Consider the following 26,458-nt stretch of genomic DNA (forward strand, 5'->3'; position numbering starts at 1 on the left):
ATAAAGAACTTCTTATAATTATAGATTTGTTTCAAGAATGGTACTATTAACTAAAAGATGCTTTTAATTTAGTCATTGTTTATATAGACTATAAGAATCTTAAATATTTTAAGTCAATACATGTTTTGAATTATCGCCAAGTCTGTTATAGCATGTTTTTGTCAAGGTTTGATTTTAAGATTACTTACTGATCCAAAAAAATAATAATATTTATCAGATGTATTTTTTAAATATTTTTATTTTATATCAAAAAGAAGAAACATATCTTTCCATCAACAAAGAATGATTCTCTTGAAGCTAAAGTATTTTAATTTTTGAGTAATAAAATCAACAGTGACTATTGATTCAATCTTTATCAAATAAATTTAATCAAGTATGTCCTCTAGTCTTCTTGTTTATGATATCAAGAATCTCTCTTTTAAATTTAATGATACTTTCAAGTTCAAGTTCAAGAATAATCTATTATATTTTGAAGGATACTTGTATATTTTATAAGCAAAAGCACATTTATATGTTCTTCAAGTACTTCATGACTTTCCAATGGTGTTTTATTACATGTCATCTTATTTGGAAATGTATCAAATATATGGCTGTGGAAGGTAGAATTGTGTTTTATAAGTATTTAAGAAACTTAATATGTATCATCCTTATAAGAAGAATGCAATTTGAACTTTAATTCAAAAGTTCTTAAATCCAATATAAAGTGCTCAAAAATACTCTTCTTAGTAATCTCAACCATATATAAACTCCATTTGCCTTATTACTTTCATAATTAGGTAATTTTGAATTTTCTTTGCAAACCTCAATCCTCATAAACAAGCTTTAGCAAGATGTAGCTTCTAATCTAACTAGCCACTTAAAGTAAAATTTTACATAAAAATGCCACTATAAGTCTTTTATGTGTTTAAAAATAATTCACCTCAATCCAACTTGTAGATCATGAGAAAATATCCAAAAACTACATTCATATTACATGGTTGCCAACTTGAAAGTTGATATAAATGTGCTAGCAATTATTTTTCCTTCTCCAACTATTAACTTCAACTCAAAATTGGTGTGTAGCTTGATCTTCAAGTCTTCTAATATCATGCCAAATTTCACCTTGATCCAATTAATAGATCATTAGATATCATAGAAACCCTACCTAATCCCAAACTGCCAACTTCCAATATCTTCTTGTATCAAAATCTACATATCTCTGAAGTACACCATTAGATTATTATAATTCTTCATATACACTTAACAAATCTAAATAACCAAGCATTGTAAAATTTTGAATTGTAGATGTAACACCAATTTTATGAATTGGCCAAGAGTGCTAATCCTAATTGTATTACATAAATCCCAAGTTGCTAATACAAATCTTGACTTTAAATAAAAATTTCCAAGTCCCAACAAACCCTACAAAATAAACCTTTTATCTTTGAAACAAGCTTCAATCTAACTTTCAAATCCTAGTACCAAAATAGGTTGAAATATCTTATTCATTGACAAAGATATGCTATTAATGAATTCACATAAGAACCAACAAATAATCTTGTAAATTTAGTAAAGAAGGTGGAGGCTTTTCATCAATGACATCTATCAAAATTTAGATAAAGAATAATAAATCTTTACTATAAACAAAACAAGATCAAATAAAGATAATATTCTACTTGGTATCCTTGTTTGTAGCTTTTGTGTATATTGTGGCACTAAAAAAATGAAGAACTATAAATATAAAATTCACTCTTCAATCCAAATTATAAGATGGCTTCAATTAAAATTTGTTTATAATTGGTGGTATAAAGTAGAAGTAGTAAGAACAAAGACACAAGGAGAAAATCACAAAAAATAAGTGAAATTAGTACAATCAAGTAATTGTACACTACAAAACTAATCACAATTTTTTTACTGAATTTTTATTCAATAAAACATAAAAATAAAAGTAAAGAAAATAAAAAAGAATTAAAAAGATTTTTTTTAATCTTTTCAATGGTATAAGAAACATATAAATCCGAATTACTATGAGTAAGTTATAGAGATTTAAAAATAATAAGTAAATAAATAAAAAATTAAGTAAATAATTTTACCTCAAAGGTAACTTGCTTAAGAGATCAGGAGTTTTAGCCTCACCAAGGCTCACAAGTAGTGTATGTGGATTCCTAAAAGAGACCACGAGGCCTTATTCTTATCCTTTTAACTACCTTCAAGGTGCTACAACATATATGGGACTTATGCATCTCCAAAAAATAGATAGATATATTTGCCGTTTCTTTTTTGAGTTATGGAGAGTAAAACCTGCCAAACTAGGCAAGTGCATAGACCCCTTTACCTTTTATTCAATCTGCAAGTTTACCATTTACACGGCTCTTTTAGAATTAGGTAGGTACTATGGATCCTGTGACTTCCCACTCGGACCATAGTGTACAGTTCTTACAGGGACTACACTAGTTGCTGGTCCTTTTATTTTCTACTAGTAAAATCCATAATTTTTTATTTTTAACTTCACCATGGTGTTTAAAAACATCCAATTAGCTTAGGAACCTTTACTTGGTTTTCAAATCTTGCTCCATTTCTTCATAATGGCTCTTGAAGTGGTAAAATTTATTTTTACCAAAGTCCTGGAAATTGCTCTAAAAATTCTTAAATTTTTAAGAATAAATTATAAATAAATTCTATAATAGTTTTATAATACTAATATCAGTTTAAGGCTATAATTTCCTACATTGGTGATTTTTATAATAATAAAATTAATTTATCTCAACAATAAATCATACTTTTTATATAACTAATTAAAAAGACATGAGGTTCTTTTTTATGCTTCTTTTAACTAGTAAATAAAATTAATAGTATTATATTATAAATAATATTTATAGATAGAAAGCTAATATAAATATTGATCTTAATAAATATTCTTTAATATTTAATAACAAATAAAAAAATAAAAAATACTAAATCAACTAAAATAATTACCTCCAAGACTTACTAAGACTTCAATTTTACAACTAACACTCTAATTTTCTATTTGTTTAAAGATTTTTATACTATTCACTGTATATTGTCATTTTAAGTACTCTCAATTCATCTTTTTATTCTAAAACTACTAGTGAGTCAAGTTGATAACTCACAAGAACTAACAATCAGTGAACTCAATTCATGAGCTATCATTTGGTGACTTGTTGGATAAAATATTATGATTGCTTCAACCTTCAAAACAATGTAATCAAGATGAAGATCCTCAAGAATGACATGTTCTTTCTCAAAAAGATGGTGAGATACAATGTATTTGGTATCATGACCTTCGAAGAGATTTCTAATGTTTGGTGATTTTATTAGAAGTAGGAACAATTCCTAATGATATTCCAAATATTTTATTTGGATGAAGTTTTAAAGTATCAATAACAATCAAATAGTAGGATAGTCTTTTAGTCCTAATATGGAACATTATCAATAGCTAAAAGGACCTATTAACCATCTTTGAAGAAAATAAAGATCATAGTATGTAGCAAATATAATTTATTACATCTTAAATTTTCTCAACATATGATGACTGCACCTTGTAGAACTTATCTTTAGAAGGATAGATAATATCATTGCTATGTATATTTATTTTAGTAATTATCTATATAATTAGATAGAAATAAATAAAAGTAAATAAAAATAAATTAATTTCATAATATCTTCTAAAGAAGCTTTTCAAAAGCTTTATAAATAAAATTTTGACTTTTTACATATTTATAGTTGATTTTTAGCTTAAAAAATTGATCAACAAGTTAGTCACATGTCACACATGTAGATAGCTTCTAAAATAAGCTAATTATGTAGCACATACATAAAAATCTTGTATTATAAGTTAAGACATGTGGCTTGCAAAGTCAACACATATTAAAGGTTTTATAGAATGTCACCACATAGCTCTTAGGTTTATAATATATATAGAAGTAAGAATGAATCCTTTTCCACTCTTGTCAATTCTTTTCTTCCTTTAATATAGATTCAAGAGTCTTTAGTTTTCTTATCTTTTGGCAATAGCCATTCTAATTTCTTTTTAATATACATGTTTCTTTACTTCTATTTTATTATATTCTCTTAAAAAAAGTCTCACTTCTTTATTTTTTTTATTAGATTCTTATCCTTGAAACTTGATTATACTCAATTTTGATATCTACGTGAATATATTGTCAAATAATAAGTCTAGTTTTCAATACTACTGCCAAACTTATACCAATGCATGCAAAGAGTTCTTTAAAGATAATACCTTCATTTGGTAGATGCCAATGAATAGATTGAATAAAAATAGATGAAAAAGAAATTTTTGGTATCTTTAATATATCCAATAAAGACATAATCTCTTTATATTGGCAAAAAAATTTTGTATGTATTTTCCAAAGAAGAGATAGATCCTTCCAATGTTTTGCATAAACTTTCTAAAGATGGTTGTTTAGTTGGTCCTATAAAATAGAACATAAATTCCAATGTTCTTTTTAATAGAACCGCTTCACAAGGCAAATCAAATGCAATTCTCTATAATCAAATAAGATTTTTACTGAGATAAACATAACAATTGTTACAAATGTGATTGAAATGAATTCTTTTCTTTTATTACTAGTAAACCATTCCAGTTGAATCCATGCTTCTTCAATCTAATTATTAAAGTCAAAATCAAATGAATAAAGGGCCTATTGATCCACTAAAATATGATAATTGGTAGCACTAGTAATTGCCTACTTTAGAAATAAGTGTGAATAAAGTGGATCAAATCTGGTGCAAAATATTAATTGTAAAGGTTGCATATTATAGCCGATAGCTTGCTCCATGCCTTCTATTGAAGTAACAACAATGAAAGAAAAAGGTTCCAAGTTTGTACAAATGAGACTTAATTCTTGAGTAAGCCACTTATTAATCATAACTAATTGAGCTCCAAAATTTAGCATAATATATAGCATAAATGATATTGCCACTAATATAATTAAGAATAAGTATGTTGTTATTGTTAACTACTCATATAACTCTTGGATGTAAATTTTGACATTCTTGGGCAGGTCTAGCTTCAATATCAAATAAAAATACTATCTTTATAGCCAATGACATCTTATTTGAAGGATTAATATTTTTGGCGTTTGAGTGACTGTAGAATAGGCAAATAAACTTTGTAATAAGTTATTGGTTGGTTATTGATAACCTTGAGAATTAGACTGATGGTTAGATAGTTTAGTTGGTAACAGTAGATTGTTAGTGGAATAAATGGTTAAGAATTCAAAGGGTCATAACCTTTGGAATCCTCTGGCCGACAGTCCATCTTTTGGTAAAACAAAGACGTTGAGAAAAGGGAGATCGATGCCAGACTATGATAGTCGTAAGCCGGGGCAAGCTTGGTGCTATCTCTTTTTGTTTCTTTGTTGTTGACAAATAATGGATAGTTTTTGAATACTGAGAAGTTATTCTAGAGTGCCAGACTGTGATAGTCGTAAGCCGGGGCAAGCTTGGTGCTACCTCTTTTTGTTTCTTTGTTGTTGATGAGTAATATATAGTTTCTGAATACTGAGAAGTTAGTCTGGAGTGTCAAACTGTCAGAGTTATAAGTCGAGATATTAAATTTTGTGTGATGAATTGAAAAACTGAATACAATAGGTAAGTTGGAGAACAGTAATTGAATATATATAAACCACAAAGAGAATAAGTGGGAGATGAACGCATAAGAATATGGAAGTATTGTTGAATTGATAGTCATAGAATGGATTATGGGTTGAATTAAGATGAAAGTAGTAAGCCTTGGTATTTTATAGTTTGATAATTGATTTTAGATAGCCAGAGTACAGTCAATTGTAATACTAATAGATCTAATTAATATAACCAATCTTTTCTCGTATTCGAACCCACCTCTATTAGTTCAATTACTTTGGTATATTGAAGCTTGAACACAATGAGAATAATATTTTGGTGACACTGTCGGAGAAATAATAACAATATGAAATGTTAGAAATTGATTGTATGGGAGATGGAATTATATGTTGAATGAGAACGTGAGAAGAATCAGTTTTAGGATTACAAATATGTGAGTTATAATTCAAGGCAGTATTGATTTTGTAAAGAAGAATGAAAGATTATGAGTGATAATCATGAAGGAGAGGATTATCAAAGAATTAATCAAAAATAAAAAAAAAGACAAGAGCAATTATGCATAAGAAATATCCTACATGAATGACAAAAAGGAATTGTAGGTCCAAATAAAACCAAAGGAAGAAAAATTCAAATTCAAATAGCAAGGAGACCAATGATAACATCAATGGCCGTGGGAGTGCCAGAAGTGCCAATTGCAGTACAAATGGAAGCAGTAGGAGACCGAACTACAAGTGTGGCACCATTACCTACTTTTACTCGTTGGTCGAGCTCTGGTCTCGATCACCATATATCTCAATTCTTGACAACCTGCATGGCTAATAATAATAGAACTGAAGACATTTGGTTGAGATGGTTGTCAACAACTTTAAAAGATATAACTTTTGAATGGTATAATTGGCAACCAGTGGATAGAGATCCCAATTGAGAGGCCTTGAGGAATGCCTTTTTAACCCATTTTAGACCAATTAGATTTGAAGATCGGCTTAGAGAAAGTTTGATGAATAGAAGGATGTTTGCGGGGGAATGAATAGAATCCTATTATGGTCGGATCACAGATATACTTCGTAAATGGTCAAATAATCAAATACCAGATGCGTTTATATTGTTGATATTAATCAATGGTTTGCATCCACCAAAATTAAAAATATTTATAAAAGAGGCTTGACCAGCTATGGTAGACGCATTGTTGGCATGAGCAAAGGTGTGGGAAGAATGCCATTATGACCAATTATTAATAGTAGGGACGACGATGATTCCAAGTTCAGGAAGCCAACAAATACAATCGAGAAATATGTCGATGGGTAATTATCTACAAATGGCTACATCCAACATGAAGAATGTTATGTTGCAAAAACCAATTAATACTACCCGACTCCAAGCAATAGCGCCAATAACAATGATATCTTATTTTACATCGCCAACCTATCAATAATCGGAGTTGTTCACAAATGCGACTGTTAAAGATCCAAATGAAGCCTTGTTATTAAATCTAACAAAGAAGATGGAAGAATTGGCCATGAATTTGGCTAAAGATAAGGAGAAATGACATAAGCCTTCTAATACGAGATCTAATATATGATATAATAATTGTAAGGGATAAGGTCATTTTGATACGAAATGTCCATCATCCAAACAAACGGGTGTTCAATGTATATTTTGTGGAGGAAAGCACCCTACCCAAAATTGCTAGCATTTACAAAAGCAACAACAGTTCAATAACCAGACAATACAACCAACTCAATGAGATGTTAATCATGTACAGACTGGAAATATGGGTGGTTGAAATAGTAATCGCTCAAATCAACCTAATCATGGTTTTAGAAATTTTTAAAATACTAATTATAATCTAGTTTATGGAACAAAGATACAGAACAGTTGAAATAATCAAGGAGGTAATCCTCAAACTATACCAATTCAGTAGTCCAATTCTTGACCAGTAGCAATTGGTCAGCCAGGATCATTTACTATGGCTACCTAGAATCGGCCTAATAGATATATTCCAGTGGAGATTCTAAGTGCACCTAACGGTATGGATCAAAAACCACTACGTTGCTACCGATGCCGGTAAATTGGTCATTATGCCAGTGAATATTCTAATCCAAGGTTTATAGATAAATATGCTCTAGTATGTAGAAATTACAAGCAATCGAGTCATTTTCATTATCAAAGCAATGTTCCATTTAATCCTAATAATTATGATCAAAAGATACAATTGACTATGCAAATTGTAGAGGAAAAAAATAACGAGACACAGAAATCACCAGTTCATCGAGTAGAAGTAGTTCAAGGTGTCCTTACAAGAAGTTACCAAAAAGAGAAAGGACTAATTCAACATTTGAGTGATCCTGAAGCGAAGGGTCAATTGGATCCAATTATGGGGCCATCCAATCCAGGTCCTAACATGGGTCCTTTACTCAGTATAAGACCTGAATCGATTGTGCACTCCAATGAGGTACCAATTATGAAGGCTTCGATTTCATATCAAGTTGTTTCATTCTCTACACAATTTTAGAAAATCTCTACATAGTTTTGGGAAACGTCCTTTCCATTGAAAGATCCTCTCAAAGGAATGAATTCCAAGGAACTAATATTGGTCCAATTGGGAGAACAATCTTATCCATTGAAAGAATTGATTTTACAAACTCCGTCAAATTCAGTTCCAATAGCTTTATCAATTTTCAATATAGAGAAAACCAATTTATCTTTGTCAGTATCTAAGACTGAGAAGAAGAAATGGACATTGAAAATTACCACTAATACAGAACCATATGATATTTTAAAAGATTTGGGCACCATACAGCCCACGATCTCTATGAAGCAACTATTGGCGATAGCACCTAAGTGCCAAACTACCTTGAATTCCTCATTAATTTGTCGTAGATCTCAAAATAAAGAAATTCGAGAAGTAAGTTTGAATCTTGATCTGGGTGCATCAACGATTAATGTTTTAATTGATAGAATTTTATTATCGGGAGTGCAAGTAGACGGAGGATCTAGTGTAAATCTTATGAATGCTGCTACAATGGAAGAGTTGGGTTTGGATCACTTATTGCCTACTACAGTAGTTTTGAGAATGATTGATTCCAATCGGGTTAAATCTATGGGTATTTTACGAAGTATTGATATAATAATTACGGAAATTACCTATAAAACTGATTATATTATTTTTTGATTGCGAAGCTCTATATTTTCATACCCAATTTTATTCGGATGACCATGGTTGTATTAAGCTAAAGCTCGAAATGACTGAGGCCATGGTACATTGATAATTGGGAAAGGTAATGATAAAATTGTGCTTCAAATGTACCCTATCCAATATCACGGAGAAACTCAATTGGCCAGTTGAGAATTTTCGTCGGATTGTGAAGATGAATCTACAGAAGAAGAAATTGGTCCACCTGAACCAATTTATCCTGATACAAGGCAAGTTGTTGATCACATTAGAATGAAATACCAATGCATGGGATCGGAAGAGTACTTAGTTCCTCCAGATGTTATTGATGATTCTGATCATATGATTGCATATTGGATGAATAGACAAGATGTTAATCACATTAGTACTATGGAATTGGAGTTGGAAAGTTTTAATTTCTCAAATTTTATGAAAGATTTTGGAATTAAGCAGAACATTATTCTAAAGACTCCTGAAATTCCACGATGTCAATCAATTAATTTAAGTATAGGGGAGGCTCCCTAAATCATTCAGATTTATGATGGTATAAAAGATAAGGAGAAAGAAATTTAGGTGGATTACTTTTAATACATAAAACTACTTTCGCATAGTCATATGCGGATTTGAAAGGAATTCCAATTGAAGTTTGCAAGCATCAAATTATATTGGAGGAGAACGCTACACCAATATGCCAAAGACAACATCGACTTAATCCAAAATACTTACTTATGATAAAAGAAGAGCTGGATAAACTCTTGGAGGTTGGATTTATCTATCCAATTCTTTTCAATGAATGGATTTCACCAATTGTTATAATACCAAAAAAGAATGGAAAAGTTTGTATCTATCAAGATTTTTGAAAATTAAATGCGGCTACCAAGAAGGATTATTTTCCTTTACCATTCATAGATAGTATATTAGATGTTGTTGCTAGACATGAATGTTATTCATTTTTTGATGGATTCTCTGATTATAATCAAGTTAAAATTACAAAAGAAGATCAGTTAAAAACTACTTTTATTATGGATTGGGAGACCTTTGCCTATAAAGTTATGTCGTTTGGGCTTTGTAATGCACCAGCTACATTTCAGAGGATAATGATACAAGCATTCTAAGATTATCTATGAATTTCAATGGAAATACTTCTAGATGATTTCTGTACATTTAGTACGAGAATCAGGCATTTAGAATGTTTAGGTCAATGTTTGCATCAATGTGCCAAATATGGAATTTCTTTAAATTTGAAAAAATACCAATTTAGTATGCCTTCTACTAAACTGTTTGATCATATAGTTTTGATGGCAGGCATTGCTACATATCCGGATAAAATAAAGATTATAGTAGAATTAAAGCAACCAGACACTGTTCCAGGTGTTTGAACATTTATTGGCCATGTCAATTATTATCGGCAATTTATCTATCTATTTGTAGTTATATGCCTTCCCTTGACAAATCTCTTAAAAAAACCACTAAGTGATGGGACAAGTCCATTTTGGACAAAGGAATGTACAATTGCATTCGAAACATTGAAACAAAAATTGATTTCAGCACCAATATTGGTGGCACCTTCTTGGATAAAACCATTCCAAGTTCATGTGGATGCATCTAATGTTGCGATTGATTCTGTGTTAAGCCAAAAAGATGACCGGGGTTTTGATCACTCTATTTATTATGTAAGTTGTCGATTGGTAGCAGCTGAAAGAAATTATACAACAACTGAAAGAAAAGCATTTGGAATGATTTATTTCATACAAAAGTTTCGACATTATCTTCTTGGTTATAAATTTATTTTCCATGTTGACTATGATGCTTTAAAATATATGATTAATAAGCCTCAATTGAGTAGTCGTATTGCACGATGGATTTTACTATTGCAAGAATTTGACTTTATTATTTAGGTAAGTATCAAGGATAAGAACTCAATAAAAAAGTAATTTAGACAAGTGAGCCTTCACTCAAAGAAAGGTAACAAAATATAAATAAACAAGTATGTATATTGAAAGAAAAACTGGAATGGCTATTGCCAAAAGACAAGAAAACTAGAGACCCTTGAAATTAGACTGGAAACAAGAAAGGAGCTGACAAGAGTGAAGAAGGCTTCACTCTTGTCTCTATATATACTATCTAATTAGGGGCTACATGGCGACATTCTATAGGACCTCTAATATGTGTTGACTTTTTAGGATACATGCCTTGACTTATAAGGCAAGTTTTTCTACGTGTGGGCTACATAGTTAGCTTGGTCTTCAAGCTAATAACATGTGTGGTACATGGCCAACTTGTTGATCACGTTTCTAATCCAAAAAGTCAATAAAAGATACCTATGAAGTCAAAGCAGCATCTATAAAGCTTCTAAGAAGCTTGCATATCAAATACTATAGAATTAACTTACTTTAACTTATTTTTACTTTACTTCTACCTATTTATATATGTAATTACTAGCTTACATGAGTATGTCCATGACATTACTCCTCCTTCTAGAGACGAGTTCTACGAGGAGCGGTCATCATATATTGAAAAAATCTATGATGCAACGAATTATATTTGCCACATACTCTGATCTTTGTTCTCTTCGAAGATGATTGATAGGGCCTCTCAACCATCGGTAGTGTCCCATACTAGGCCAAGAAGACCACTCAGTTATTTGATCATTGTTGAGGCCTTCATAACTTCCTTCGAATAGAACATTTGGAATACCATCAGGAGTTGTTCCTACCTCTAGCAAAATCACCAAACATCGGGAGTCCCTTCCCAAATCGTGATACCAAACGCGTTGTATTTCGCCATCTATTCAAGGAAGAACATGTCATTCTTAAAGATCTTTATCTTAATTGTGTCATCTCGAAGGTTGTGACAATCATAATATCTCGTCCGATAGGTCAGCAAATAAAGGCTCTTGAGTCGAATCCACTTGTTGTTGGTTCTCCATCTCATGAACGTCACAACTACAAAGAAGCTACAAACAAGGATTGAAAGTAGAATGTTATCTTGCATAGATGTTGTTTCTTTTATAAAGAAGGTTTCATCTTGATTTTGATGGATGTCATCGATGAAAAGCCTCCACCGCCTTTGTTGCATTTGTAAGATTCTTTATTGGCTCCCATGTGCGTTCACTAATATCATATCCATGCCAATAGATAAGATATTCTAATTTATTTTGGCGCCACCTTGAATCTAAGACTTCTTCTACTTCAAAGTCTTCATTTTTGTCCACTTTTATAGGAGGAGGTAGAACTTGTTATCTTCTTGGTATGTCCACTATCTTGTATGGTTCAAGAAGAGACATGTGAAATACTGAATGGATTTTCATTGACTCCGGTAGATGTAAATGATATACAACTGGATTGATTTGTACAGAAATAGAAAATGGTCCAAGCCTTTGATAGTCCAACTTGTGACAAGGATGAGTGGTCTTGATATTGTGACGAAGTAGCCATATCTTATCACCCAAGAGAAATAGTGGTTGTTCCTTTTGATAGACATCTGCATTGACCTTTTGTTGTTTTTGAGCCTCATTTAACTGCGCCTTCATCGTTGCATATAGCTCTGATAAATGAATCGTCAAATCTTTCGTAGCAGGATTATCAACTTTTGAAAAGTCAAAAGTATCAAGTCGTGGATGATAACCATAATTAACAAAGAAAGGTGTTTGTTTTGTAGAAGAATGTACTATGTTATTGTAAGCAAACTCTGCCAATGACAAAAGAGTTGTCCAATCATCTTGTTGGTAGTTAATGGTATATCTTAAATATTGTTCCAAAATTTGATTAACACGCTCCGTTTGTCTATCAATTTGAGGATGGAATGTCAAAAATAGTTTTATATCCTCTTTTAGAATTTTGAAAAGAGTCTGCCAAAATCTTGATATAAATTGAGTTCCCCTATCTGATATAATATCCTTGGATAATCCATGATAGCGATAGATATTGTCAAGAAAGAGCTTAGTTGTTTTTTCACGTGTGATAGATTTTGTACATGGTACAAAATGTGCCATCTTGGTAAAACGATCTACTATCACGAATATAGAATCATAAGAACCGGAGATTAGAAGATCCATGATGAAGTCTATAGAAATAAAAGACCATGGTTGTTCTTGAATGGGTAATGGCTAAAGAAGTCCAAAAGGTCGATGACAAGGAGTTTTTGAACTTGAGCAAATATCACAAGATTGTACGAAATCTTTGAATGCCTTCCACATTTGAGGCCACCAAAAATCCTTAGATATCAGCTCCAAAGTCTTATTGTATCCAAAATGTCCTACTGTTGGGAAGTTGTGATGAGCTTGAAGAATACGTAAACATGCTTTTCCTTGTAGAACATATAGACGTCCTTCAAAATAGAGTAGGTTGTTCTTGAACTCAAATTTAAAGGGATCATGAGATCTAGAAGAATTATTCTTGATATCATTAACAAAAGGATCTAAAGACATACTTAACTAGATTTGCTTGAAAAAAGTTAAATCAACAATCAATATTGATTTTATTGCTCAAAGATGAAATTACTCAGGCTTCTAGAGAATCGTTCTTTGTTGCTCAAAAGCTATATCTCCTTCTTTTGGTACAAGATAAAAATATCTAGACAAGGCATCGGACAAACCTTGTTGTTTTCTTGACCGATAAGTGATGATGAACTTGAATCTTGATAAAGACATGCTCCAACAAGCTTGACGACGATTTAATACACGTGCTGATATGAAATACTTGAGGTTCTTGTGAGCCGTATATACGGTGACTGGATTTGAAGCGCCTTCTAGATAATGATGCCATTCTTGAAAAGAATCAAAAATTGCAAGAAGTTCTTTGTCATGGATCTCATAATTGATTTTTGCTGTTAAGAATTTTCTTGAATGAAAGGCTATTCAATGAAGTTTGTCATTTGTTCCCATTTATGACAAAACCGCACCTAGAACAAAGTCTGATGCATCTGTTTCCATAAAGAATGCTTTGGAAAAATCAACATGATACAAGATTGGTGCAGAAAAAAATATTATCTTCAAAGATTCAAAAGAAACTTTCGCTTCTTGATTCCATTGGAGTTTGTCTTTACAAGTCAAGTGTGTAAGTAGAGCTACAACTTGAAAAAAGTCTTTGATGAAGATCTGATAGTAGTTGACAAATTCCAAAAATCATTGGATATCTCTTACCATTTTTGAGATCTTTCAATCTATAATAATTTGAACTTTCTTAGGATCCATCATAAGTCCATCATTTGAAATGATGTAACCTAAGAAATCGACTTGAGTAGTGTGGAATATATACTTTTTTATTTTGGCATAGAGTCCTGCATCTCTTAATTTTTGTAACACATGACGAACATGAAGTTCATATTTTTTTGGATTCTTAGAATAGATCAAGATGTTGTCTAGATAACAAACCACAAAATCGTCCAAAAATTCTCAAAAAATATCATTCATTAGATGTTAAAAAGCTGCTGGTACATTTGTAAGTCCAAAAGGCATGACGTTGTATTCAAAATGTCCATATCTAGTTCGAAATGTAGTCTTCCATTCATCTCCTTCTTTAATGCGTACTAGATTGTATGCTCCCCAGAGATCTATTTTTGTATAGATCTTAGCTTGATTCAACTGTTCAAGAAGTCCAGATATTAAAGGTAGTGGATATCTGTTCTTGATGGTAATCTTGTTGAGTCCTTGATAATCAACACACATCTGCAATGATCCATCTTTTTTCTTCACAAATAGAATTGAAGCTTCTGCCGAAGATTTAGAATGGCGTATGAAATTCTTGGTTAGATTTTCTTCAATATACTCCTTGAGTTCAGTCAACTCATTTTGTAATAAACTATAGATTGGTCCGAATGGCGGTTGTGCTCCTTTTTGAAGGTCAATTGAGCAATCATAGGGACGATGTTCCGAGAGTGTATCCACATTTTTTTTCGAATACATCTTAAAATTCTTGATATTGGCTTAGAATGCCACTTGAAGTCTTTCCACCAGTACAAACAGGTGTGGCATAAATAATATATGGTGATTCTTTCATAGCAGCATGCAAGAAAGCTTTTGCACCTATAAACATGGATTTAATTAAATTGGACTTATGACTCTCTACTTAATTAACTACACTGTTATTTATACTTTTAGAGAAAGTAAGAAAAATCCAATCTATTTGAGGGTTGTATTTTTTTAACCACGATAAACCTAAAATGATTAGATTAGAGGGAGATCTAATGATATTAAATACTACAAAGCTATTATGACCATTGATTATTACTTCTATAGGAAGGATTTCGTGAGTGATATCTCCAGAAGACAATGGACGACCATCTATGACTTCTATATGAACAGGTTTAGTTTTCTTTATTAAAGATATGCTATGTCTTTTAGTAAATTCTTCATCTAAAAAACACATCGAGGCTCCTAAATCTAACAAGGTAGAGGCTTTGTAATGTTTAAGTCCTAAAATAACATTTAATCTAAAACAAAGAAAAGGCTCTAAACAGAGAATAGGACCTTTACTAGATGTTGTGCAAGGTTCTAGCCGCACCGTCCCTATTATAGCTGGATAAACTTATTTTCCGACATATTTTCTTCTTTCACAACCATACTCCTCATTTTGTAGTTGCGTCATTTCTTTGGACAATGTTGAGCAATGTGTTTTGGTTCTCCATAATATAAACATAATCCTTCTTGACGACGATGAGTCTTTTCTTGCTCTGTAAGAGGTTTGAAACGTACTGCATCAATTTGCATATCCTCTATTTTCAAATGTATGTATTGAAGAAGTATTGGTGTTGCCATTGAATTAAAGTAACGTTGAGGTCCACTTCTACGGTTCTCAGATCAAAATTCAAAAAAGTGATTATCGCACTTCACAGCAAAGTCATTTGCTTGACTCAATGTTTGAGAATCAAGTAAGTTGAGCATTAATTTTTTTACCTCATATTATAATCTGTAGAGAAATTGGCTAATAAGTGCAGCATCATCTCACTTGATATTAGTTGCAAGTTGTCAAAATTGTGAAGCGTACAACGTTATTGATTGATTGCCTTGTCATCAAATATGGATCTTATTGTTTCCAATACGAATTACATCATGTTCTCCATACATGGATCAAAACTTCGCCTAAAAAGCCTCTAGATTATCCAATATTAGATCTCGTCATTCAACAAAACATGAAAACCACAATAGTGTTCAACTTGAAGGAAGCGTACCAATGAATTTAACTTGCGATCTTGGTGTTGGATAGCTTTGGAGTTGAAGTTCAATCACAACTTGTACTTGATTGATAAATCCTCAAAACTTGGATCTGGTGCCATCAAACTTCTCGGGTAGGGCAATTCTTGGTTCTTTAACACTAGAAGGGCATTCCACCATAGGAGAAAGGACATGGTTTGGTGCAGATGTTAAAGAAACTCCAACCATTTCTATATCTTCACTTCCTGCCAATCGTGTTGCTCCTTGTGGTGGTAAATTGAGTTGATGCATCATAAGTATTAACTCTTTCAATTGCTCTTGCATTTGTGCCATTGCACTCTTCATTTCAACAAGTTCTGCCATGATAACACTTAGAAAAGAGAAGATGTCTAATATCGCTCAAGAAAAATAGAAGAAAGAACTTGAGAACAAAGAAAATACTAAGGACAATATTAATTTAGAAGAGGGTAATCTGTAACTTCTAATATGCTTATATCTTATCAAGAAAAAGGGGTAATCCACTCTTAATCAAGATTAGATAAAGCTCTGATATTGTAGGTGTACTCTTGTCAATCTATTAAGGATAAGAAATTGATGAAAAAGCAATTCAGACAAGTGAGCCTTTACTCAAAGAAAGGTAACAAAATATAAATAAACAAGTATGTATATTGAAAGAGAAACTGGAATGGCTATTGCCAAAAGACAAGAAAATTAAAGACCCTTGAAATTAGACTGGAAGCAAGAAAGGAGCTGACAAGAGTGAAGAAGGCTTCACTCTTGTCTCTATATATACTATCTAATTAGGGGCTACATGACGACATTCTATAGGACCTCTAATATGTGTTGACTTTGTAGGATACATGCCTTGACTTACAAGGCAAGTTTTTCTACGTGTGGGCCACATAGTTAGCTTGGTCTTCAAGCTAATAACATGTGTGGTACATGGTCAACTTGTTGACCACGTTTCTAATCCAAAAAGTCAATAAAAGATACCTATGAAGTCAAAGCAGCATCTATAAAGCTTCTAAGAAGCTTGCATATCAAATACTATAGAATTAACTTACTTTAACTTACTTTTACTTTACTTCTATCTATTTGTATATATAATTACTGGCTTATATGAGTATGTCCGTGACTGTAAGACCAAGAAAATCACATTCCAATGCGGACCATTTATCTTAATTATCCAATATATTTGGTAATGAACCCATTAACGATGTACTACCCGATGCAGAACTGTTTGTGGTATATGTAATTACTCCGGAGTATAGTGAAATAATTCAATATTTGACATTTCAAACCTTCCCACCGAATTTTAATGAAAAACTTAAACAATGCTTAATATTAAAATGTGCACCTTATACCATGATTGGTGAAGCTTTATATAAACAAGGCAAAGATAGAGTTTTGCGACGCTGTATTTATCAGACTGAAGTGCGTAGTATATTGGAAGGTTGTCACTTGGATACTTGTGGTGGACATTTTGCGGATGATAACACAGCTCGTAAAGCTTTACAGGCTGGTTATTGGTGGCCAACAATGTTAATAGATGCCTACCAATTTATTCGTCATTGTGACCCATGTTAGAGAACGGGTCGACCTACTGGAATTTCAGCAATGCCATTGGTACTAATTCTGGCTCAAGCATCTTTTCAAAAATGGAGAATTGATTTTGTGGGACCAATTATACCAGCCTCGAGAAATGGACAAAAATGGTATATATTGGTAGCAACAGATTACATAACAAAATGTGCTGAAGCCGTAGCTACGAAAATTGATAGTGTAAGTACATTAGCAACCTTTTTGTATGAAAATATTATTATACAGTTCGGTTGTCCACGAAAATTAGTTAGTGATCGAAGAATTCATTTTATAAATAATATAATCAAAGTACTAATGACTAAATATGAGATAAAATATCGAAAGACTACACCGTATCACCCTAGAGCCAATGGACATACAAAAAAGACTAATGGAATTTTATATAAAATGTTAACAAAAATAGTTTCAGAAGCGGGAATAGATTGGGACACTAAGGTATTCGCAGCTTTATGGGCATACCGTACTACGTATAAAGTTACTATCAATGCTACCCCTTTTCAATTGGTTTATGGCCAATAAGCAATATTTCCTATTGAATTGGAATTCCAAAGTTTACGAATTGCCATAGATATTAGATTGTGAGATCAGGATTTATTACGGCACCGTTTAGAAGAATTGAAAAAATTAGATGAAACTAGAGCCAATACATTAATGATCATGGAAACTACACAAAAATGAAGGAAGACTTATTATGATAGTAAGCTTAGTCCAAAGGCTTTTATGCCAAATGATTTGGTACTTCTTTATGATAGTCGATTTAAAAAAATTTCAAGAAAATTTTAAGTTCAATGGCATGGGCCATATCGAGTTATTGACGGATTTTCAAATGGTTTCGTATAATTGGAAGATTTTATGGGTACTAAATACACGACACGGATCAATAGCAATCAGCTTAAACTTTACTATACATAAATCCGAGATGGGTTTTCTGTTTCAAAAAGCGGGGGGGAGGGGGGGGGGGGAGGAGGGGGAGAGGGGGATAAATAATAATAATGATAGGATATTTCATCATGACAAATCATGGAAAATAAGAGAGAGTCGACCCAATTGATTGAACCATAGTAAGAAGTAGGAGAGGGGCTGTTGACAAGCATCATGTTTTTTTTTGTGGTTAAAGAGAAGTGGATGGCAGAAAAAGAGAAGATAACAAACATGGTGTCTGAGAAAGCAAGGATGGAGATCAATTGGAAGGAATGGCAAGAATGGCTGCAAGTAGAAGTTACGATGTTACAGACTAAATTAGTCACAGTAGAGAAGGCCGCCAATAATTTAGTGCAGACCAATATGTCAGTTTTAGCGACAACACCTTCGGAGATATCTTTAAAACCGACAGAAGAATGGTAGAAGATGTTCGAGGAGCGCAACAACCAAATTGCCATCTTGAGTCTCAGGTACGGAAATTGAGTTTGTTGAATGAAGATCTGATAGTGCATTTGGATGGAGAACCATTGAACACTGAGGCAGTTGATGAAGATATAAAGAGGAGAAGGTCACCAATTCAAAGGGTGGTAAGCCAACGCCATTGACTGAAGAAGCCAACGCTGCTACGTCTTTATAAGTTGAGGCTAAATAATATTTGCAAGGGCACTGCAGAATTAAGAGTGGAGCTATGTAGAATAAGCAAATAAACTTTGTGATAAGTTATTGGTTGGTTATTGATAACCTTGAGAATTAGACTGATGGTTAGGCAGTTTAGTTGGTAACAGTAGATTGTTAGTGGAATAAATGGTTAAGAATTCAAAGGGTCATAACCTTTGGAATCCGCTGGCCGACGATCCATCTTTTGATAGAATAAAGAGGTTGAGGAAAGGGAGATCGAGGCCAGACTATGATAGTCATAAGCCGAGGCAAGCTTGGTGCTACCTCTTTTTGTTTCTTTGTTGTTGATGAGTAATAGATAGTTTCTGAATACTGAGAAGTTAGTCTAGAGTACCAAACTGTAAGAGTCGTAAGCCGAGATATTGAATTCTGTGTTATGAATTGAGAAATTGAATACAATAAGTAAGCTGGAGAACAATAATTGAATATATATAAACCACAAAGAGAATAAGTGGGAGATGAACGGATAAGAATATGGAAGTTTTGTTGAATTGTTAGTCGTAGAATGGATTATAGATTGAATTAAGATAGAAGTAGTAAGCCTTGGTATTTTGTAGTTTGATAATTGATTTTAGATAGCCAAAGTACAATCAATTGTGACACTAATAGATCCAATTCATATAACCAATCTTTCCTCGTGTTTGAACCTACCTCTATTAATTCAATTGCTTTGGTATATTGAAGCTTGAACACAACAAGAACAACAGTGACCTTCATCAAATATGGAAATAGCTTTAATTATAAGCTTTGCTTGTAATTCAACTAAATCCTCTCGTATTGAAGGCTTTGTAACTGATTGAGCTCCATATAATAATGACATAAGGACTTTGCCTTTTAACATTTTACTAGCCAATTAAAAGATCTTTGTTAGTTTAAATTTTGAATTCAAAAAGTCAATACTAAAAAATATAAGTATATTTATTATTTTATAAATCAAAGTATAAATTATATTTTTAATACTAATATCTTCATCTTGTGTTGAATTTGAAATAGAGGGCTTTACTACAAAATTAACATCCAAAAGGCCAAATGATAAAGGCAATTGTACATAAATATTAGGATTTCTACAATTCTTTGGATGGCCAAACAAAGATTGTAGTACCTCACTTTTTTTAGATGCCATATTCTTAGTTATTGTTTAGGTATATATTGTAGCTACAACCATTATTTGTCCTAATACATTAAACATATAATTTTCAAGAGAAGAAGAACTTATTTAAATTCTTAAAGTTACATAAGAACTAGTAACTTGGCCTAATAAGGCTACACTATTGAATTTCTTTTCTAATTCAAAATTTTTAGTTTCTAAGGCCTTTTCTTTATTAAAAGTAAGTTATTTGTATAGATGTAATATTAAGCAATTATCTTTAGTATGATTAAGCTTACTACTTTGAATATACTTTAATTATTATTTTTAGATTTATCTCCTATTTTAGCCATCTCAAGTTTTGATTTAGACTTCTTCATGTGTAAGGCTTTCTTTTTCTTAGAATAGTTAGAATTATTCTTTATGTGACCAAATTCACCATACCTCTAATAATGGATAGTCTTTTCAAATTGATTTTTTTTCAAGCTACTTGTAGTAGTTGCCATCTTTTTGGACTTATACACATCCATCATCAAAGCTATCATATCAGTAGTATCATGTTAATTAAGTATCTTATCACATTTCTCAACTTCAGCAAATGCTTGTGCCAATATTACCTTGCTAACATAGTTATAAATAATTCTTGATGTGCCTAAATATCAGAGCCTCTTATCAATTTTAGTTAAGAAAATCTTAATAATTTGGCTCTTAACAAACACATCTTATGCCTCTATCACAAATCAAGCCAAATGAGTATATACAATACATAGAATATCTTCTTTTTCATAGAAGAAGTCTTAAATGCATTACATTTGATTACACTTAAAGCCTCCATATTCCTACTTCAATTACTTAATAAACATTTAGAGAAGTTCAAATGATGGTAGCTTTTCTATTGCAAATAAAGCTACCTTCATTGCTTGAGTCATATGAGACAAAGTAATTGGAGTGTTGGTTAAGGAAGTAGCTACTCTTTTTCCTTTGTTATCTTCTAAAGATGTATAAACTTCTCTTTAGATTGGATCTTTTTTTTCATTGTAGGCATAAAGCTTGAGATAGCACTCTTATTAAGAAGTGAAATAAGCTCTATATATGCCTTTAAATAATGTTGCACTTCATGCAATTCAAATAAGTGTTCCTCACTTCATTTTTCATTAGTTTAGAATACCTCATGTTCCAAATATTATGATAAAAGCTCAAAGGTATATCACTCATTGAAAGTGGAGACTTTTAATACTTTTCCTTCATCCATATTTGAAATCTAAGTCTCTAATCTAATAAATAAATGCCTTCAATTCTTCCTAAAAATTTATCCTTCACCATGTTATAAGGATTATCTTCCATCTCATAAAATGTGTCTATTCCCAAGATCCAAAGCTTCCAATGGTATCCAATGTTATAACATATTAAAAAGTCTTATTAGTATCAATTTTTGGTCCAAAATCTTTAGTGTAGATACTATCTAAGTAATTTGGTGAAGAAAATCAATAATATTGACTCCTAGTATATACCATAAAAAAGACTACTTATGTACTTGCAACTTTTTAAAGACTAAAAGAATAATTTGCGCTTACAAAACCACGAAGCTTTGTACTTCATTGGCAATCACTTCTAGACTATTATAAGACCAATATATCTACAAATAAAAAGAGCTTGTTGGCCATCAATCCAACTTCATTCCTACAATATACCTATTAATATAAACTACTACAAATAAAAAATGAGATAACCATAGAAAACCTTTGAAAATAATATCCGCAATTAGATGAAGATATTAAAAATGAAATCTAGAAATCTACATTAGATCCCCATCTCCAACAACATATAAGCAAAAATTAAAAGTAAACCAGAATAATTGGTATTTGTTTGCAATTGATGGTCATAAATTATAAAATATGCAATAATAAAAGATAATTGCAATAAAATGAAGTGTGAAAAAGTAAAAGTAAATCAAAGCTCACTTAAGAAGCATTTGGTATTTAGTAAATTCTACTTCAATGCTCCAATTGACCTCTACTTCAAAAATTAAGCATGCCAATAGATTCCTTGAACCTCATCTACATAAAATTGACTAAAAAATAATCATATTTGGACTCCATATACACTTGAAGTAAGCTTCTAAACTTGACACTTAAGAATTCTAGACAATGTATGTATGTGGGTGTGTATGTATTTTTTTTTTTTTTTTAATTTAAAATATCATGTAACTATGTATTAAAACTATGATTACAAAATCCTATGACCGTGGTCTTATAACTGTGGACCCTCTTTGATCATGGTATCTTGTCTCCATGGTTCCTTGACAATGAAGTACCTTTAACCATATTATCCTATCATTGCAATCCTATGATTGTGAATTGTTGCTTTGAGCCATAAACAAACGCCACATGCTATTGTTTGTTGTCATCTTTTGCCATAGATTCTTGTTGTTTTTCTTGCAATTTATACCAAATCCTTATGATATATTGCATTGCACAAAGCACCTCACCAAGTGACTCCAATGTCACTTTTAATGATGTATCACACCCAAAATAACAAAAATAAATAAATAAATAAATAAATGGCTACAACTCAGTACTTAATTATCCAACGCATCATGATTCTTTGCAAATAAGCTCCATGTGCATGTTGTATCTCCTGACATAATAGTTTGCACCTATCACCATGATCCTATATTGTACTATTTTGATGGCCATTTTGCAGTCTCTCATTGCATAATTACCTTGCTACTTTCTACATTATATTATTCTTTTTGCATTGATCCTATTCAAAGACATGACCTTATTGCAATCTTCTTATTGTAATCTTCTAATATTACTTGTCAGTGCATCTCTGCAGCTCTACTATCACCTCACAACTCTAGTACTGCCTCAATACTGCCTCGCAACTTCAAAGTTGCCTTGCAGCTTTGATATCCCTTCGTAGTTCTAGTATTATACTACAATAAAAAAAAGTAATATGTATTCATCCAACTATATTTCAGTGCCTAATACAAAGTTGTATCAATATCATAACATTGCGATAGTATGACAGTGCAACCCAATTGAATTCTGGTGCTTAGCATAGTAGTATCCAATATCTAACAAAATCAAAATATTTTTTATTTCTTTTTTTTTTCTTTTTTTTAATCTACTTTATTTTAACTTGTTATATCAAAAATTGATGAAAATGAGAGATTCTTATCAAGTAAAAGATTAGAAATCTACACCAAACTAAGTCAAATTATCTCTTATACCACAAAAAGAGAATCTAAGAGTGCAAGTGTGAAAATAAGAGAAATCCTAAAGTTTTACTAAAATAGCTAAAATACCATAGCTAAGCAAATCCTTATAATAAGTTCTCTCACTTTCAAAATCACTCATAAGACTTGACTTGACAAGATTGTCAAGTGAAGGATTTTTCCACACTTATGTATTCAAACTCTAATTAATATGAATAAAGTCAATTAACAAAAAAGCTATCAATGGATGAAAAACCACTAATCAAATTAAACTACATACATTCTACAAGATTTGGTACCCAATGCCGTATCACATGACAAAGCACAATGCTTTTCACATATTTGAGCTTCAGATTCTAATATAGTGTAACAATTATAAAGTTGCCAAATATACAAAATGGACAAGTATGAAACATCAATCAATTGAACAAGAATTGGAGAAGGCAAAGAAGCAATATATGAACAAACTAGACAAGAAATATCTAGTAAATCATGTTTTATTGATGGTAGTATCCCCTTGGATTGCATAATATGGATTGAATAATAAGGTGCTATTGATTGTTATTGAGCAAGATGGGTTTTCTTTTATGAAACATGAAGGGATGTATCCTTTTGATGCTAAGTATAAATTCAATACATTAAGATGCAAAGCATTGATTAGTAGTAAAACAAAGCAAAGCCCGATTATTATTACAAGTGTGAGTGAGAATTCAGTAACTTCAACTACAGCACAACGGGGGCTGGGGGCTTCTGAGCGCCATAGTTCCCTTGAGCTAACCAAAGCATTGCCTGCAGGCCATCGGTGAGTGAGATGGTTCATGCGACAACCCCCTCGCTCCGGTGCACTGGATTTTTATTCCCAGACCGATGACCAGCATCAACGCAAAGTGGGTGCAGTTCGATGCTGGAAGGTATGCATTCAGGTCAGTCCCATTAGTGGCAGCATGTGAGCAGAATTCGGGGTGCCCACCACGAAATACCCAGCTGCAGCTCCTCCTCCCTGTCAGAGAGGACAATCTCGAACGAGAAAATGATATTCTGGATTGCACGACTGATATGTGCTTTTCAATGGCGTCAGACAAAAGTGGGTGGATCGTGTTCCGTGGTACACTGTGCCTCATCCGAGCTCGGTCATCGTCCGGAGGCTGTTGGCTATGGATCTCCAAGGAGTCAGAAAGTGGTCGGAAAGCAGTAGGCAAGCTCATTTTTCTATTCGGACCTTTGGGCGCGCCTATAGTATCTGTACAGATACTGTACCTGAAACCGTGTTGAGGAAAATTGAAGGTTGATAGTAGAGTTGACGTCATTTAGAGGACAAAAGACCCGACAGAAAACCTTGACATCACGATGGCTACAAAAACAATGATTGTGGACATTAACCGATCGGGACAACAGACAACCATTGGTTTATGCCAATTAACCTTAATCAGAGAGAACATATGGCAAACTATCCACATTGTACACGCTGCCCATCTTATTGCTTGAATCGCGTTCGTAGACTAGAAGTCGATACAAGGGAGGGGAGATAGTTTCCCTTACTGAAGAGGAAACGCACAGGATGCGCTCATCAGTGGTTCCCCAGCAAATCTATAGTTGAAGTTTTACTGAAATCTGAAGAAAAGTTCATGCTTGAGCCACGCCTGATAATATCACCTTTGGAGATTTTGATAATCACCCAATGTACTACAAGAGATTTTCGCATCTACAGAGAGATGAATCTCTAGAAATGAGAGCACTGAGCTACTTGATTATCCTAGTTGGAATCCTAGAAGTTGTGCATATTCTGGTCCCAAAGAGGGCTCCTTCATTCGATCCTGCATTTCAAGTAGCATTAAGGACCCCTTCAACAATGACCGTGGAATGGCTGGTTGGAACTTAATCAGAATGGAGGCTGTGAGCCCTAGTGGGAACAAGTGAACGAGTGACTTGAACTGATTGAAGTCAAATTTAGAGCTAAGTCCTAAAGTAACATTTGGCTAACAGTATTCTATTTCAAAATTGGAACCAAAAGGATCTGTCACATCGACCATGTGGCCTAATCGTCGACTGCAGCGGCAACAGCTATTGCCGCTTTGTTCGATTTTGGAACCACACGTGCAAATTTTCTATCAATCGAAATGTGGCATTCTCCCATTTTGTACGCTTCCACACCTGGGCAGGCCGCTGTACCTCCACAACTCTGGCAACCACTGCACTGATTAAATACATATATATATATATATATATATAATGTGTGTGTGTGTGTGTATGTGTGAGCCAAGGAGTTTACACCAGGCATTGAGTTCGATGAACAAGGGAAAAGGATGGAATCTATAAATGTAAGGACAGAAGTACGAAGGCACGCAGAATTGACGCCAATGGAAGACTGAATACCTGGCGTAATTTCCGAATGCTGTGAGTCAGAGATCTGCAGAAAAACAAACAGATCATCCATAACAGGTCTGGCGAAAATGGACACAGCCCTCAATTAATCCTACTCTGTTTATTTCATTTTCATACAACCCAATTCTCTAAACATCATCTCAAACATAATTATTCCTTAGCTATCTGGCATTAATACAGGCTGCCAGCATTGTAGCAGATTCACAAGTCCAAAAAAATGGCTATTTCCACCCTCTACATCTCCGCAGACTGTGACTACCATTCGAAAAACATGCAAACGTACCCAATAGGCTTCGTGTGTAAGAAGCACAAGCCTGGAAAGATGGCATCACGGATCCAGAGCGATCCTGCAAATAGCGTACAATACCAAAAAAACAATTACCCTTGGGAAGACTATATCTAAACCGCAAAGCAATAAAAGGTAAAAGCAACGCAGCAACATCTGCAGATCTGAGATGATCATTTGATCGCCCTAAGAACAACCAGGTCATTAAAGCACGCACCTGCATGTTGTGGACGCGTAGGCATATTCATTAATGCGGTGCACCTTTGACGTGAGATAGCATCCGCGATGTGCCCCGTGAACACAACTTTAGTGAAAGCAGCGAAGGACATAATGTAATCAGCCTCTACTACAGG

At 32.8% G+C, this 26,458-nt stretch overlaps 1 protein-coding gene across 2 annotated transcripts; it reads right to left on the reverse strand.

Moving 5' to 3' along the window:
* Positions 1 to 24,877: 24,877 nt before the first annotated feature.
* Positions 24,878 to 26,458, reverse strand: LOC112285013 (uncharacterized). Of its 2 annotated transcripts, none has more exons than XM_024525454.3 (4): positions 26,323 to 26,458; positions 26,103 to 26,166; positions 25,811 to 25,844; positions 24,878 to 25,616 (listed from the first exon to the last, which is right to left on the reverse strand). In XM_024525454.3, exons 1-4 carry the CDS (start codon positions 26,432 to 26,434, stop codon positions 25,473 to 25,475), a joined length of 354 nt encoding a protein of 117 aa, XP_024381222.1. In that variant the 5' UTR covers positions 26,435 to 26,458; the 3' UTR covers positions 24,878 to 25,472. The 2 variants fall into 2 exon arrangements, with proteins under 2 accessions (XP_024381222.1, XP_024381224.1); XM_024525456.3 differs by having other exon boundaries at positions 24,878 to 25,626.

Source organism: Physcomitrium patens, chromosome 7 (genome assembly GCF_059467195.1).
Source record: "Physcomitrium patens ecotype Gransden chromosome 7, ASM5946719v1, whole genome shotgun sequence".
NCBI classification, from domain to species: domain Eukaryota; kingdom Viridiplantae; phylum Streptophyta; class Bryopsida; order Funariales; family Funariaceae; genus Physcomitrium; species Physcomitrium patens.

Excerpts from the sequence above, each read along its gene's own strand:
- LOC112285013 (XM_024525454.3), bottom strand. The coding sequence starts at position 26,434 with ATGTCCTTCGCTGCTTTCACTAAAGTTGTGTTCACGGGGCACATCGCG. Across the intron at positions 26,167-26,322 it reads TACGCGTCCACAACATGCAG|GATCGCTCTGGATCCGTGAT; the intron begins GTGCGTGCTTTA and ends CGCTATTTGCAG. Across the intron at positions 25,845-26,102 it reads TTACACACGAAGCCTATTGG|ATCTCTGACTCACAGCATTC; the intron begins GTACGTTTGCAT and ends GTTTTTCTGCAG.